Source organism: Neoarius graeffei, chromosome 27 (genome assembly GCF_027579695.1).
Source record: "Neoarius graeffei isolate fNeoGra1 chromosome 27, fNeoGra1.pri, whole genome shotgun sequence".
NCBI classification, from domain to species: Eukaryota; Metazoa; Chordata; class Actinopteri; order Siluriformes; family Ariidae; genus Neoarius; species Neoarius graeffei.
Window position 1 is genome coordinate 31,020,173 of NC_083595.1, and position 16,277 is coordinate 31,036,449.

The following is a 16,277-nucleotide window of genomic DNA, read 5'->3' on the forward strand; positions in this document are numbered from 1 at the left end:
AACTTAATATAAGTGCGCCTGAGGTTTATTGCGAAAGCAGATCCCCTGTGAGGCTTAAATATTTAAGGAGACACTGACGTGTATACTTCATAGACGAGGCATGAATCAAAACACTAATAAAAGAAACCAGGGAAACCTGGAAGACGTAATTAAATTGTGTCCAAGTAGAGAAAGGCAGAGGAAAGGAGATGGTTTTAATTGGGACAAGGAGATAGAGTGAAACCCTATCTGCAGGAAGCCTCTGAAACTTCCCAGCTCTGCATTATTTCACCACAGTTCAGACGCTTTGAAAACCACAAAGGACAAAAAAAATCTAAATCACTAGTGGATGAAAGGAAAATGACCTCAGACTTTATAATCTTGCAAAAATAATTCAGTTGTTCCCTTGCTAAATTCAAAATGGTGATCAATGCCAATATATACATCATGCATGCTTGATATAATGCCATGCTGGCATGTCTTTAGAAAGACATTCAGAGAAATTATATACTATTGTTTTATCCCCCTCTTTGCCTCCCAGAGGTTATTTACAATCCCTAAGGATGTGATTTCGGACGTGCTGTTGGAGAAAATCACTAGCAGACCCCATGAGGGGTTCATTAATCTGAATGGGTGTGTAATTCCCTGCATGCACAAAAACAAGTGCCAAAATGTACAACTTAAAGGTTCTGGCTTCAGATCCAATGCTCGGTTCCGAGCCAGCCATAATCAACATACGTGAGCGACCGTGGACAATGCTGATGTCAAACAACCTTTAATTGGTAATTGGTAACAGCCTCCAAGCAAGGTGGACTTTAATTAACACCAGCAGAGAGAAGATCCTTCCTGGACATGTATGGCATATTTATTATCAGACGTCTGCACTCTGGAGCTCGTCATACTCACAGTTATGAACACAAATGTGCCAGATGCGCCAGGTTCCCATCATCACATGGGGCAGCAATCAGCAAAGGTTATCACCGAGCATCGCACCGGACTGAATCCTATTTAAAAGAACATACCTCTGACATTTAGAGAGCTGGAGAGATTTACTGTGAATGAAAGCTGGAGGGCTTTGAGGTTATTGGCGTTTCTTATCTGCACATTAAGCAAGAGGATTGTATTTGCTGTATGTCATGTCTGTCTGCTGCCATCCCATCATGCGCTGCCATTCTCTGCTGTAACATGAGCTAAATGCATTCCAGATGTACTCAAGAAATTGGGCCAAATTTTTCAAGCTTCAGTATTTCACACTGCATATATTAATCATGAGAGGCATGGCACAGATTTCTGCATTGATAACATCACACACTTTAAAGATGGCTGACTCGAATCGAACCAAAGTGGGGTCGAGGTTAACCAAACAATTCCAGAGAAAGAGAAACTTCTTTCAAGCAGTTGTTGCACTCATATGTCATAACAATAAGTGCTTCCACATTTAAAGTTTCAAGCTTTTTTTTTTTTAATGCTGGTAAAAACTGACACCAGATCACAGACTTAAGCTGTCAACATTATTTTTTATTTCACGCTGCAAAACAGGACTTACAAAAAATATATTATGCAACAATTTATTCATGCGTTTCCATATTTCTGAAACCAAGTCATAGTTGTGAAGTTCTTCTCAGTCCCAGAGGTGTCATTCCTGGACGGCTGCTTCTGTAGAACACATCACGTAGGGTTTAATAAAGTCCTGTCAGGCTAAATTAGGTGTTATAGCAAGGAACACACAAACATTTAGCACTCAGAGTCCCAGAACTGGATTTGAGAAGGACTGTACTAGTGCTTTATTCAAAGCGCATTCCCGGTAGCAGCTATTGTTTTTGGAACCGGGTACCTTGCAGTATGATCTGCAGAACAGCATCGTTAAGAGCCTCAGAATAATTCGACTTAAGGAAGTACCTGAGACAATACTATTAAAAGAAGCTGATCCTACAGCTTCACGTGTCTGTCCGAAGGCTAAGACAGGATCAGTCTCCTGGGTCAGTCTTCCTCTGAGATGGCCCCATCGTCATGCACTTCTCTGTATGCAGTCAGAGCGCCCCCCTCAGGATTATAGCTGTTCATACTGACGGTCAGACCCTCGGTCAGCTTCTGGGCAGCTAATTTGGCTTGGACCTCCTGAAAGATGTTGGGGGAAACATAAATACAGATGTGCATTCAATAATTTGGCAGACACTTGAGCAAAAGTGATGTGGAGGGGAGATAAAATGCCTAAGAGAGTCCAAGTGCACAGCTATTAACCCTCTGGGGTCGAGAGCTTCACCAGCGAAGCTCGACAGGTTTAGAATGAATAGGTCATGTATTTAGATAAATTTCTTAATGAGTGTTTCCCATCATACAAGCATGATAAACATATTGACAAACATTATACTTTACACTTTCCTATGTGCCCACTGACAAATATAGTTTTTTTTTAAATGACCTAAATAAGATGAAACATAAAACTCATCATCTTACTCAGTCACACCGGAGTCGGAGCCCACTTCCGCATTCATAAAAGACTATTCACATGATAGACATGATAATCACTTTCACTCTTTCGGTTTCGATTGGTTTCTCTTTCATGGTGGGAACACCCACCATAGACAGGATAAAATCTGTCAGCCATAGTTTAGACCATTTGGAGGTAAAACCTGTTGCAAGATAGCATGCGGATTTTATGCGCTTCAGATGATTCAGGACACAGAGTCAATTCATGATTCATTTCATGATTAAGGACAGCAATTCAATTTCAGGACAGCGATTCAATTCATGATTCAGGACAGCAATTCAATTTCAGGACAGCGATTCAATTCATCAGGACAGCGATTCAATTTCAGGACAGTGAATCAATTCATGGTTCAGGACAGCAATTCAATTCAATCTTGAGAACTGCGACACTGATGATGAGCGGTGGCTTTTTTTTTTTAAACTTCGACTCGATCCAGCTGAAGCTCAACTCAAGTAAGTGTAAATATTTATTCTATTTCTGATGAGCAGATCGGTTGATATGCGTGCACTGTAGTGCATACACAGGAAAAATAACTGAGCAATTTATCCAGAGTTAAAAGTATTTTCCTCAAAAATAGTTCGTTTTGCTCCATTCTGAGTTGAGAGAGTAAAATTTGGAGTTGGAGTAAAATTACAGAGTAATTGTGTAACAGAGTTGGTTGTGGCTCTGAACTGAGTAAAATAGTAAATTTCAAGACCCACTGAATAAAGTCAAATACCAGATAAATGAAGGTGTTGTAAAAAGCATTTTAGAACAGTGTTGGAATGAGTGGAAAAAACATTACATTACCCATTGTGACCTGACCTGATGGGAGTAAGAGTTAATCTGATGGGATTAACAGTTGGTAGTGGGAGGGGGTTTCACTCTTCTCATTGAATGAATGGAAATTTTTACCCTTTTCATTGAATGCCCCTCCCACTGCCAACCCTTTATCCCAAAACAGGACATAAATTTTTGATGGCCAGTTCTCATCTCATCATCTCTAGCTGCTTTATCCTTCTACAGGGTCGCAGGCAAGCTGGAGCCTATCCCAGCTGACTACGGGCGAAAGGCGGGGTACACCCTGGACAAGTCGCCAAGTCATCACAGGGCTGACACATAGACACAGACAACCATTCACACTTGATGGCCAGTTAATTGTCCAAATTAATGGAGCAGATTGAAGTTTTTGTGCAAATACAAAATGATACATTCCTAAAACTGAACAGAATCGCCTCAAGTGACCAAAACGGTTCATTACAATGGGTAAGGTCATGCTTTTTTCACACATTCCAACACAGTTCTAAAACTGCTTTTTACAACATCTTCATTTAGGCCACACCAATTCAATTAGTTGGTTCTTGGAATCGCCGCTTAAAGAAAATGCAAAACGAAAAAAAAAAAAAAATCAAACTCCCGCCAACAGAAAAGGTCACGTGACGTTGAAAACCAATCAAATCGCCCCTTTCACTTTCAATACAGACTTGTGGAAGAAACATGCCTGTGGAGGGAAGTCCTGTAAAGCCTGTGTTTGTGATTGTTAGGATATTCAGCGAACAGAAGCGTAAAATCTTTGACAGGTGTGTTGAAATTCTGTTTACTGGTTTGCCTGTATTGTTTGGTCGATTTCCACCACTAATTTTACCATCAGAGCATTTTTTATTTTTTAAGATTTTTTTTGGACTTTTTTCACCTTTATTGGATAGGACAGTGTAGAGACAGGAAATGAGCGGGACAGAGAGACGGGGAGGGATCGGGAAATGACCTCGGGCCAGAATCGAACCCGGGTCCCCGGATTTATGGTATGGCGCCTTATCCACCTGAGCCACGACACCCCCCAGAGCATTTTTTTAATTTTATTTTTATTTCGCCCGCTTGCTTCATAGTTTTCCTGAAAAAATCCGAGAACCAACTACCGTATTTTCTGGACTATAAGCCGCTACTTTTTTTCTAGGTTTTGAACCATGCGGCTTATACAAAGGTGCGGCTATTCTGTGGATTTTTCTTCCACCGCTAGGGGCGCTCTAACCGGAAGTAGAATCAAAAATAAGATCGACGAAAAATCGATGCAAAGAAGAATTAGCAGATCTTTAGCAGATAGAACACACACGACAAATTACTAACTGGTAATTATTTTCAAATCCAGCGAAGATGATTAAAGTGACTTGTGGTTTCAAACACAGGAGAAATGAAGGTAAATAAATACCGGTTATTTTCTCTTGGTTCTGTTCCGTTTTAATCAGCAAAGTTGCTGCCGTGTTAAAAGGCACTGTTCGGAAAGAATCTGTTCAGGTACATACATGTACATTTACAGTACAAAATCGTTCTGTACATGCAGTAAATATCTCATTTTTCAACATAGATATCTGCAGCTTATAGCCCGGTGCGGCTTGTATATCTTTTTTAAAAATTTTTTTAAAAAATAGAGCGGATGCGGCTTATATACAGGTGCGCTCTATAGTCCAGAAAATACGGTAATTAAATTGGTGTGGCCTTATCTGTTTTTTTTTTTTAAGTACAATCATGACATACATACTACATAGATATTATTGTAGCCGTAATTGTGCTGAATACAAAAAAAAAAAAACTCATATGACTTTGAAAATACTGCTTAGATTTGTTAAAATTGACAAAATCAGAGCATGCCAAAATAATTAAGAGTGCCAGAAAATACCCTCAGACCCCAGAGGGTTAAAGGGCCCCAACAGTAAATACTGTAAGTAGCATATTAATAGCATACCTGTGCAAACAGATAATCAAGCATGGGAAATATAAAAAGGCTTTTGTGATTGGTGCTTGACTACTAGGTAATTTGTAAAAATCAATGCTTCCAGTGTTACAGGGGCTTTATGTGACTGTATTTAGACTACAGAGATCCTCAGTTCTCATTATGGGCTGAAGATTATGGCCAAGATTGTTCCTGTGGTTTTTAAATCCTTACTTTGCTATTAGTTTATTACTTTGTTGTTGTTTTTTTAAACCAACAGCACATTCATGACATTTAGAGAGTACACAGTGTTTCAACAGAATTGCAACTGTAAATTTGATTCCCACTTTACTTTAAGGGCATGAACACCATTCTTTTGGCTCACATACAGGCTTTGCAAAGGAGACGAATCAGAGTGGCGCTTATAGCAGTTCTGAATCCAAATGGACCACCAGTACACGCTCACGAGCTTTCAATTCCATAACTACATTATAAAAGATGTATATGCAGCAAATTAAAGGGGAACAGAGGGCAATATATAGAGTAAATATAACAATAAAACACACATTAACGAACCTTATTCAAGACTTACAAAAGTTTTTTGTTCTAAGGTTGGAAAGTTATAGTGTTTTGAAAATAGCTCGAGCAAACTATTTCTGCAATTTGAACAGCCCGCCATGATATTAATTTTATCCAATCAGAATGCACGTTCATTTTCTCTGCGTAACACTCATGACGTATGTATGTGCCCAGTTGTGTTGGCTCATTGAGGTTGGGACTAGCACGTGTGAATCGGAAAGTAGGATGAATTGTAAGTGATCGGCTACACAATGCCACAGTGTGTTGCTTTCGGGTGTAATAACAGGACCGATGGAAAGCATAACGATCCTCCAGACGTGTCTTTTCACTCATTTCCGCTGAAAAACACCAAGCGAGTTCGAGCTTTCTTCTCTTCTTTCGTCATCACCGGAGTCGAGAGTACCTCTCCTAGGTTCAAACTGGTACCCTTCTAAGCCATAGCCTGCTTGCAGTGTGTCTTGCAGGATCTCTTCGTATGATTCGACAGAGCTGTCGCTTTCACTTGATGCGCCCGACGCCATAATTACACGCTTCTCTCCTAGTGCAGTGGGTAGGGCTGACGTCACAGTCTTTTAAAAATGGCGACTCTTGTGCGGTTTAGCGTACCGACTATTATATTTACAATTACCAAAATATTTAGTTGTTTTCTAGTACATAAATTTGATAGAATACGTTACTTTGTCACATCAGCAACCGTATATATTGCCCTTTCTTCCCCTTTAAGGTAAGCTGGCAGATGGACACTTCAGATTTCACAATATTTTATGACTGCGTCACACGTAAAGTTGATAACATCCAAGTTTAAAAATTAAACGTACAACAATCAAAACACTTGACCCCACCGATGCCCCTTCTGTCTTATACAATGAGAGAGAATTTTAAAAAATCTTCATCATGTCCTGATTATAACATAAGCCTTAAACAAATCCTCAAAAAGTGAACTCAGCAATGCTTACGAACCTACAGTGCCTTGCAAAAGTATTCATCCCCCTTGGTGTTTGTCCTGTTTTGTCGCATTACAAGCTGGAATTAAAATGGATTTTTTGGAGGGTTAGCACCATTTGATTTACACAACATGCCTACCACTTTAAAGGTGTAAATTGTATTTTTATTGTGACACAAACAATAAGATGAAAAAAAACAGAAATCTGGAGTGTGCATAAGTATTCACCCCTTTTTGTATGAAACCCCTAAATAAGAGCTGGTCCAACCAATTCACGTCATAAGTCACATAGTTGATTAAGATCCACCTGTGTGCAATCAAAGGGTCACATGATGTCTGTATAAATCAACCTGTTCTGGAAGGACCCTGACGGTAGAGATGGTGAAGCTGAGCTGTCAGGCAGAGAAAGGAGATCGGCTTACGGTTGGAGAGAGAAGCAGGAGCGCGGAAGGTTTGAAAGTAAACTACTGTACAGTGAATGTAAAGTGGGCAATGGCAGAGGAATCAGATGGCAGTAATACAAGAGCTCATTATGGTTTGGATAATGATGAAATGTTTTGGGAGGAAATGAGGAAAAAACAAGTGAGACCAAGATCAGATTCTAACAGCAGCAATGAATCCGTAGACCCTGTTAAAAGGAGCAAACCTGAATTAAGAACTAGAGCCAAGGAGCCAGACAAAGAGCTTTGGAAAGTAATCATAGTGTTTGATCAACAAGGAGGGCCAGATCTACACCCGTTCATGTTACCAAAGCAATAGAAAAAGAAATAGGTAAAATTAATCATGCTCGATTTATGGGAAATGGTAGGCTACTGATTTTTGCACTGTCTGAAGCTCAGCGAGATAAGATCTTAAAAGAAGACTACATTAAATCGTTCTAAAAGAACATCACACATCCCAGGAATAGTGGCAAAGAAGAGAAGAGTTATAACTGGGATTCCAGTTTCAGTGTCCATTGATGAGGTCAAGAACAATCTGAAAGGGGGAGAAATAGTCGATGCAAAACGCTTGACTAAAGGCAAAGAAAAAAAAAAGTGTTTGTCAGTTTTACTCTTTTTTTAAGAATGAAATGCCTGCCAAAGTCCAAATGGGTTTTACGGTATTAGCCACCCAGTGCGAGAATTCATTCCCCCTCCAATACGATGTTTTAAATGTCAACGTTTTGGCCATGTAGCAGCACAATGTAGAGGTAAACTTAGATGTGCAAAATGTGGAGGTGAACATGAGTCTGGGAAATGTGGGGAGAATGTTCAGTTAAAATGTTGCAACTAGGGCTGCGTACCTAAACGTAACATCAGGTACAGGTACAGAGGTTTAGGTACAGGTCCGGACCTGTACCTGTACAATTTGACAAATTCTTCTGAACTTCTTCAATAATGACAGAAACATTAATAAACTGTTGACAACTTGTCAGTATCTTTATTCAAAGAAAACCGAACATAACTAGGTTTCCTACCTCACTTCTCAGTCACCTTATTAAATAGTAAACCAGATGTTCTGTATGGGGCGGCACGGTGGTGTAGTGGTTAGCGCTGTCGCCTCACAGCAAGAAGGTCCGGGTTCGAGCCCCGTGACCGACGAGGGCCTTTCTGTGCGGAGTTTGCATGTTCTCCCCGTGTCCGTGTGGGTTTCCTCCGGGTGCTCCGGTTTCCCCCACAGTCCAAAGACATGCAGGTTAGGTTAACTGGTGACTCTAAATTGACCGTAGGTGTGAATGTGAGTGTGAATGGTTGTCTGTGTCTATGTGTCAGCCCTGTGATGACCTGGCGACTTGTCCAGGGTGTACCCCGCCTTTCGCCCGTAGTCAGCTGGGATAGGCTCCAGCTTGCCTGCGACCCTGTAGAAGGATAAAGCGGCTAGAGATAATGAGATGAGATGCTCTGTATACAGGAAACATGGTTAAAACCACATTTGGATTTTGTCTTAAAAGGTTAGAACAACATTAGATATGACGGGGAAAGATAGAGGAGGAGGGTGTATGATGTTTGTCAGAGAAGGAGTGTCATACAGACATTTGAGTACAGCTGAGGAACATGAATGTATTGTGACTGAAATTTTTAATGGAGACAACTGTTTAATGGAGACAACTTGGGACAAAAAGTCATAAGTTGTCTCACAGCGAGAAGTGACCACTTGAGTACTACAGACTACGTGCAGTCTGCGGCCTTTAACTTGCGCGGCAAAATTACATGAAGCAACAAAGGCTGCCAATGCCAGCAAAGAAAAAATGCCTGACCTGCTTTTGAGTCTTTTTGACCAATCAGAACGCTGGATCAGCCAAGCTCTCGCAATGTTTCGTGAGACTGTGGCGAGAGGATCTCAAATCAAAGATGGCTCTGATTTCGAGTTTCAGCGCGGCATTTTACGTCTTTTCCAGTGCTAAATTTTCGTCTTTGTGGTAGGATTTACGCATCTTCAGTCACAAAATAAGCAGATACTTGGTGTAAATTTATATCGGTACAGTACTGGTACTTCATGATCTGGTATTTTGGACCTGTACCGAATCGATTTTCACGGTACAGTACCGGTACGCAGCCCTAGTTGCAACTGTGGAGGTCAGCATAGTGCTGCCTATGGACGGTGTGAGAGACAGAAGGAGGCAAAGGAAGTTCAGAAATACATACGAACTCATCAGGTGTCATATATGCTAATGCACTAAAGGAGATAAATAAAAATAAGACAGACGTTCTTATACAGATTTGCATCTCTAACAGAGCAAAATTCTTGGACTCCAAGACAGAATGGTGGGAACCATATATATCAGACAAAGGTAGGCCTGCCAAGGTCTAACCCAGTGATAGAAATGTTGTGAATGCAAAACAAGAATTTCAAAAGAGACTCTACTGATCAAGAAAAATGAAATTTATAGCATTTATCTGTTTTATAGTTAATGTCACAATACAGCACTCTAGGAAGAGTGACAGAATTAGATCAGTTGTGGAAACCGCAAAGGAATTTTTGGGTACCACAACCAAAGCTGATGAAATTCATGAAATGTTAAATATGGAGAATCTCAAGTTGGTTAAATGTCTAATGGTGTTAAATCATTCTTCAGTGGAATGCAAGAAGTCTGATTGCAAATGGACAAGAGTTTAAAAGGTATGTGCATGAATTAAATAGTAAACCAGATGTTCTGTATACAGGAAACATGGTTAAAACCACATTTGGATTTTGTCTTAAAAGGTTAGAACAACATTAGATATGACAGGGGGAAAGATAGAGGAGGAGGGTGTATGATGTTTGTCAGAGAAGGAGTGTCATACAGACATTTGAGTAAAGCTGAGGAACATGAATGTATTGTGACTGAAATTTTTTAATGGAGATAATGGTAAATACATAATTGTTAATTACTATAACCCATGTAAAGCTTTAACAAATGAACTGTTGAGAAACATTATCTCATAGAGAGATATGGTGCGGGGATTTTAATGCCCATAATAGCTTAAGGGGAAGTAAACACACAGATCTAAATGGGGAGACTGTTCATCTCATCTCATCTCATTATCTCTAGCCGCTTTATCCTTCTACAGGGTCGCAGGCAAGCTGGAGCCTATCCCAGCTGACTACGGGCGAAAGGCGGGGTACACCCTGGACAAGTCACCAGGTCATCACAGGGCTGACACATAGACACAGACAACCATTCACACTCACATTCACACCTACGGTCAATTTAGAGTCACCAGTTAACCTAACCTGCATGTCTTTGGACTGTGGGGGAAACCGGAGCACCCGGAGGAAACCCACACGGACACGGGGAGAACATGCAAACTCCGCACAGAAAGGCCCTCGCCGGCCCCGGGGCTCGAACCCAGGACCTTCTTGCTGTGAGGCGACAGCGCTAACCACTACACCACCGTGCTGCCCGGAGACTGTTCAAGAAATGATAAATGAAAGAATGCTAGTATGTCGGTACACAGATGAATATATATATATATACACAAGAATGAAACCTCATGTATTGACCTGACTTTAGTTGATAGGAAATTAGCCAGTAAATGTGAATGGGAGGTAGACCAGAAAACAAGCATTGGTAGTGATCATTTTCCTATCTCTTGTAAAATTGAAGTTGAAATGAAGACTGAAGAAAGTTACATTCATCATAAATGGCATTTTATGAAAGCAGACTGGGAGAAATTTTTAAAAAGTTGCAATGAAGAAATGAAAAATGTTCCAAAAAAATTGATCAAACTACAGAGCAGATGAATAACCTAAGCATCCTCATTCTTACTGCAGCTCGTCAGAGCATTCCTATTAGTAAGAGTCAGAAGAAGAGAGTGAATGTTCCATGGTGGAATGATAAATGTAAAGAAGTTATTAAAGACCGAAATAAAGCTTTTAAAAAACTGCGTAAAACATTAACTAGAGATAACCTTGTGGAATACCAAAGCAAAAAGGCTCTAGCGAGGAAAGTAATTAAAAGAGGTAAAAAGGGAATCTTGGAGACAGTTTTGCTCTACAGTTGGAAGGGAAACAACCTTAGATAAGATGTGGATGATGGTCAAAAAGATGTCGGGTAGATATAAGCCTGCAAGTATTCCTGTACTAATTGATAAGAATTTCAAAGCTGTATCAGATAAGGAAAAGGCTAATATGTTGGGTAAAATATTTGCAGATATTCATAAAGGTGATCATTTAGACGATTGTTTTAAAAAAAGGAAAGAGGATATATTAAAAGGCGAATGAAGGTATCCTAAATGTTAAACCTGAAACAGGGTCAATACTTGATAATGAATTTAATACATGTCAGAATTGAAAATGGCAGTAGCTAATACAGCATACTCCTCACCAGGAAGTGATAATTTGGTGTTATGCTACGTTTAGAAAACTACCTGTGGAAGTACTGGAAAAGATAGTTATTTAATCAAATTTGGAAAGAAGGAAAATTACCTAAAACATGGGAAAAGGCAACAATTCTTCCATTTCCTAAGCCAGGGAAAGATCCGAGTAACCCAGGTAATTACAGGCCCATAGCTTTAAAGGAACAGTCCACCGTATTTCCATAATGAAATATGCTCTTATCTGAATTGAGACGAGCTGCTCCGTACCTATCCGAGCTTTGCGCGACCTCCCAGTCAGTCAGACGTGCTGTCACTCCTGTTAGCAATATAGCTAGGCTCAGCATGGCCAACGGTATTTTTTGGGGCTGTAGTTAGATGCGACCAAACTCTTCCGCGTTTTTCCCGTTTACATAGGTTTATATGACCAGTGATATGAAACAAGTTCAGTTACACAAATTGAAACGTAGCGATTTTCTATGCTATGGAAAGTCCGCACTATAATGACAGGCGTACTAACACCTTCTGCGCGCTTCGGCAGCGCATTGATACGGAGCTCAGATATCAATGCGCTGCTGAAGCGCGCAGAAGGTGTTAGTACGCCTGTCATTATAGTGTGGACTTTCCATAGCATAGAAAATTGCTACGTTTCAATTTGTGTAATTGAACTTGTTTCATATCACTGGTCATATAAACCTATGTAAACAGGAAAAACGCGGAAGAGTTTGGTCGCATCTAACTACAGCCCCAAAAAATACCATTGGCCATACTGAGCCTAGCTACATTGCTAACAGGAGTGACAGCGCGTCTGACTGCGTCTGACTGACTGGGAGGTCGCGCAAAGCTCGGACAGGTACAGAGCAGCTCGTCTCAATTCAGATAAGAGCATATTTCATTATGGAAGTACGGTGGACTGTTCCTTTAACTTCACACCTAGGAAAGTTCATGGAAAAATTGGTAGTGGGTCGTCTGAATTATTTCTTAGAAAATAAATGCTTGCTTAAAAGCTATCAAACAGGATTTAGAAGGAGTAAATCAACCACTGATGCTCTTGTTAAACTTTGTAATGAGGTTGAAAAGTCTTTAGTTATGAAGGAGGTGATGGCAGCTGTTTTTCTGGATATTGAAAAAGCTTGACACCATGTGGAGAGAGGGCCTATTAATTAAGTTGGAGAAAATTGGGATAAATGGGAGAATGTTCAATTTCATTTTAGATTTTTTGACACATCATACTTTGAGGGTAAGAGTAGGCAATAGATTGTCAGAAGAAGAATATATGGTAGAAAGTAGAATCCCCCAGGGGAGCATTATAAGCCCTGTTCTATTTAATATAATGATTAATGACATATTTGAGAAAGGAGATGAACTATTGTATGCAGATGATGCTGTTGTATGGAAAAGGGGACGTAATGTCCCATATATAATAGATAGCACACAAAAAGAAATGCAGATATTAGAACAATGGGGAATAGATTGGGGATTTAAATTCTCTTTACCAAACACTAAGGTTTTTTTTTTTTTTACCAGAAAGAAGATCCCAGAGAACTTCAAAATAACGTTGTACAACCAACCACTTGAAAGAGTAAATATCTTGGAATGTTCATGGATGAAAGAATGACATGGAAACAGCATATGGCACATGTAGAAACTAAGTGTAAAAAAGTATTGAATCTTAGGCCATCCTTAAAAAAAATCCGTTTCCTGTCCACCGGGTGAGCAAAAAAATGTTCAGTCGGGAGGGAGGGATATATATATATATATATATATATATATATATATATATATATACACACATACATACATACACACACATACATACACACACAGGTCCTTCTCAAAAAATTAGCATATTGTGATAAAGTTCATTATTTTCTGTAATGTACTCATAAACATTAGACTTTAATATATTTTAGATTCATTACACACAACTGAAGTAGTTCAAGCCTTTTATTGTTTTAATATTGATGATTTTGGCAAAAAAGTAAAGGAAAACCAAAAATCCCTATCTCAAAAAATTAGCATATTTCATCTGACCAATAAAAAAAAAAAAAAGTGTTTTTAATACAAAAAAAGTCAACCTTCAAATAATTATGTTCAGTTATGCACTCAATACTTGGTCGGGAATCCTTTGGCAGAAATGACTGCTTCAATGCGACGTGGCATGGAGGCGATCAGCCTGTGGCACTTGGAGCCTGTGGTCTTATGGAGGCCCAGGATGCTTCGATAGCGGCCTTAAGCTCATCCACAGTGTTGGGTCTGGTGTCTCTCAACTTCCTCTTCACAATACCCCACAGATTCTCTATGGGGTTGAGGTCAGGAGAGTTGGCAGGCCAATTGAGCACAGTAATACCATGGTCAGTAAACCATTTACCAGTGGTTTTGGCACTGTGAGCAGGTGCCAGGTCGTGCTGAAAAATGAAATCTTCATCTCCATAAAGCTTTTCAGCAGATGGAAACATGAAGTGCTCCAAAATCTCCTGATAGCTAGCTGCATTGACCCTGCCTTTGATAAAACACAGTGGACCAACACCAGCAGCTGACATGGCACCCCAGACCATCACTGACTGTGGGTACTTGACATTGGACTTCAGGCATTTTGGCATTTCCTTCTCCCCAGTCTTCCTCCAGACTCTGGCACCTTGATTTCCGAATGACATGCAAAATTTGCTTTCATCCGAAAAAAGTACTTTGGACCACTGAGCAACAGTCCAGTGCTGCTTCTCTGTAGCCCAGGTCAGGCGCTTCTGCCGCTGTTTCTGGTTCAAAAGTGGCTTGACCTGGGGAATGCGGCACCTGTAGCCCATTTCCTGCACACGCCTGTGCACGGTGGCTCTGGATGTTTCTACTCCAGACTCAGTCCACTGCTTCCACAGGTCCCCCAAGGTCTGGAATCGCCCATTCTCCACAATCTTCCTCAGGGTCCGGTCACCTCTTCTGGTTGTGCAGCGTTTCCTGCCACACTTTTTCCTTCCCACAGATGTCCCACTGAGGTGCCTTGATACAGCACTCTGGGAACAGCCTATTCGCTCAGAGATTTCTTTCTGTGTCTTACCCTCTTGCTTGAGGGTGTCAATGATGACCTTCTGGACAGCAGTCAGGTCGGCAGTCTTACCCATGATTGCGGTTTTGAGTAATGAACCAGACTGGGAGTTTTTAAAAGCCTCAGGAATCTTTTGCAGGTGTTTAGAGTTAAGTCGTTGATTCAGATGATTAGGTTAATAGCTCGTTTAGAGTACCTTTTCATGATATGCTAATTTTTTGAGATAGGAATTTTGGGTTTTCATGAGCTGTATGCCAAAATAATCAGTATTAAAACAATAAAAGACCTGAAATATTTCAGTTGGTGTGCAATGAATCTAAAATTTATGAAAGTTTAATTTTTATCATTACATTATGGAAAATAATGAACTTTATCACAATATGCTAATTTTTTGAGAAGGACCTGTATGTATGTATGTATGTATGTATGTATGTATGTATGTATGTATGTATGTGTGTGTGTGTATGAGTGATTCCACGCTTATGGGTACTGAAATGGGGACATGAACTTATTTTTAAAAATTCACCTAAAACCATTTCTTTTTTTTACCATCAGGTCACAAAACATGTAATCTTTAATGAATGATATGTTAAAAGATAACTTTAATTTTCTGAGATGTAATAAAAACATATTTATATGCCAAAGTCAGAACGTAACAGAAGTGTTGTGGACATATATATTCTCAATTTTAACAATGTAGAATTACTTTTTGAAACATAGGAAGGTGATGTTTCAGCAACTATAATTAATAAACATGTGTAGTAGAATAAACATACACATTCTTTCAATAAGATTAACATGGTATATAGCTAGATTGTAATTAATTTGTAACAGACGCGAGATGGACAATCGTAACAGAAGTAATGTGACAGACATCATTTTGGAACTCATAGGCTTGACTTTGGCATATAAATATGTTTTTATTACATCTCAGAAAATTAAAGTTATCTTTTAACATATCATTCATTAAAGATTACATGTTTTGTGACCTGATGGTAAAAAAAAGAAATGGTTTTAGGTGAATACCGTATTTTCCGGACTATACGTCGCTCCGGAGTTTAAGTCGCATCAGCCAAAAAATGCATTATGAAGACGAAAAAAACATATATACGTCGCACCGGACTATAAGTCGCACTTTTTTGAAGGGTTATTCTATCCATAGAATCTGTGATTGTATCTGATAAGCAGCGCGTGGTTACTGCGCGACTGCATTGTTTATTTAATAAACGAACAGCTGAGCAGTGATAACGCGCCCTTTGCCCTGTAAGTAGCCTAGTCTGATTATTTTAAATATCTACTACTATCTTTAATACTATCACTATCGTTATTACTAATAGCCTATATTATTATTATTATAACTAATATTAGTAGCCTATTACTGACGCATTAATCAGTTTGCTTTTAGATTATTTTTACCGGTAGGGCTTATTATCGCCCCATGGCTCTTTCATCTTTGTTATTAAAGCTGTACTCATCATCGAGGAGTGTCATTCTTCATTTTTGTCGAATTTTATTTCATCAAATCAGAGGTCAAGTAGGCTATAGGTATATCATCTCCAAAGACAGGTACGGTAGTAAAAACAACCGTCTAGAAAAAAAAACAACAACAACCGCTTTTAAATCCCCTACTTAAATCCTTAAAATGAGTCATTTAACTCATGTCTTGTGTGATCTGATCTCCAATGGTGAAATAAACCGGTTGTGATGAGTACAGTCTGTTATTTTAGAAGATAAATGTAATATATAATTTAATATATAGACTAATAAAAATTAATATTTTATAA

At 39.4% G+C, this 16,277-nt stretch overlaps 1 protein-coding gene across 3 annotated transcripts in view; it reads right to left on the reverse strand.

The window, feature by feature from the left end:
* Positions 1-1,476: 1,476 nt before the first annotated feature.
* polr2m (RNA polymerase II subunit M) overlaps positions 1,477-16,277 on the reverse strand; it is a 33,091-nt gene continuing 18,290 nt past the window's right edge. For 2 of the 3 annotated variants that reach the window (XM_060911434.1, XM_060911436.1), the window contains exon 4: positions 1,477-2,097. In XM_060911434.1, coding sequence (XP_060767417.1) covers positions 1,960-2,097 — 138 coding nt within the window. In that variant the 3' untranslated portion in view covers positions 1,477-1,959. The remainder of the gene's footprint in view (positions 2,098-16,277) is intronic. The other variant, XR_009651731.1, reaches the window with a different exon arrangement.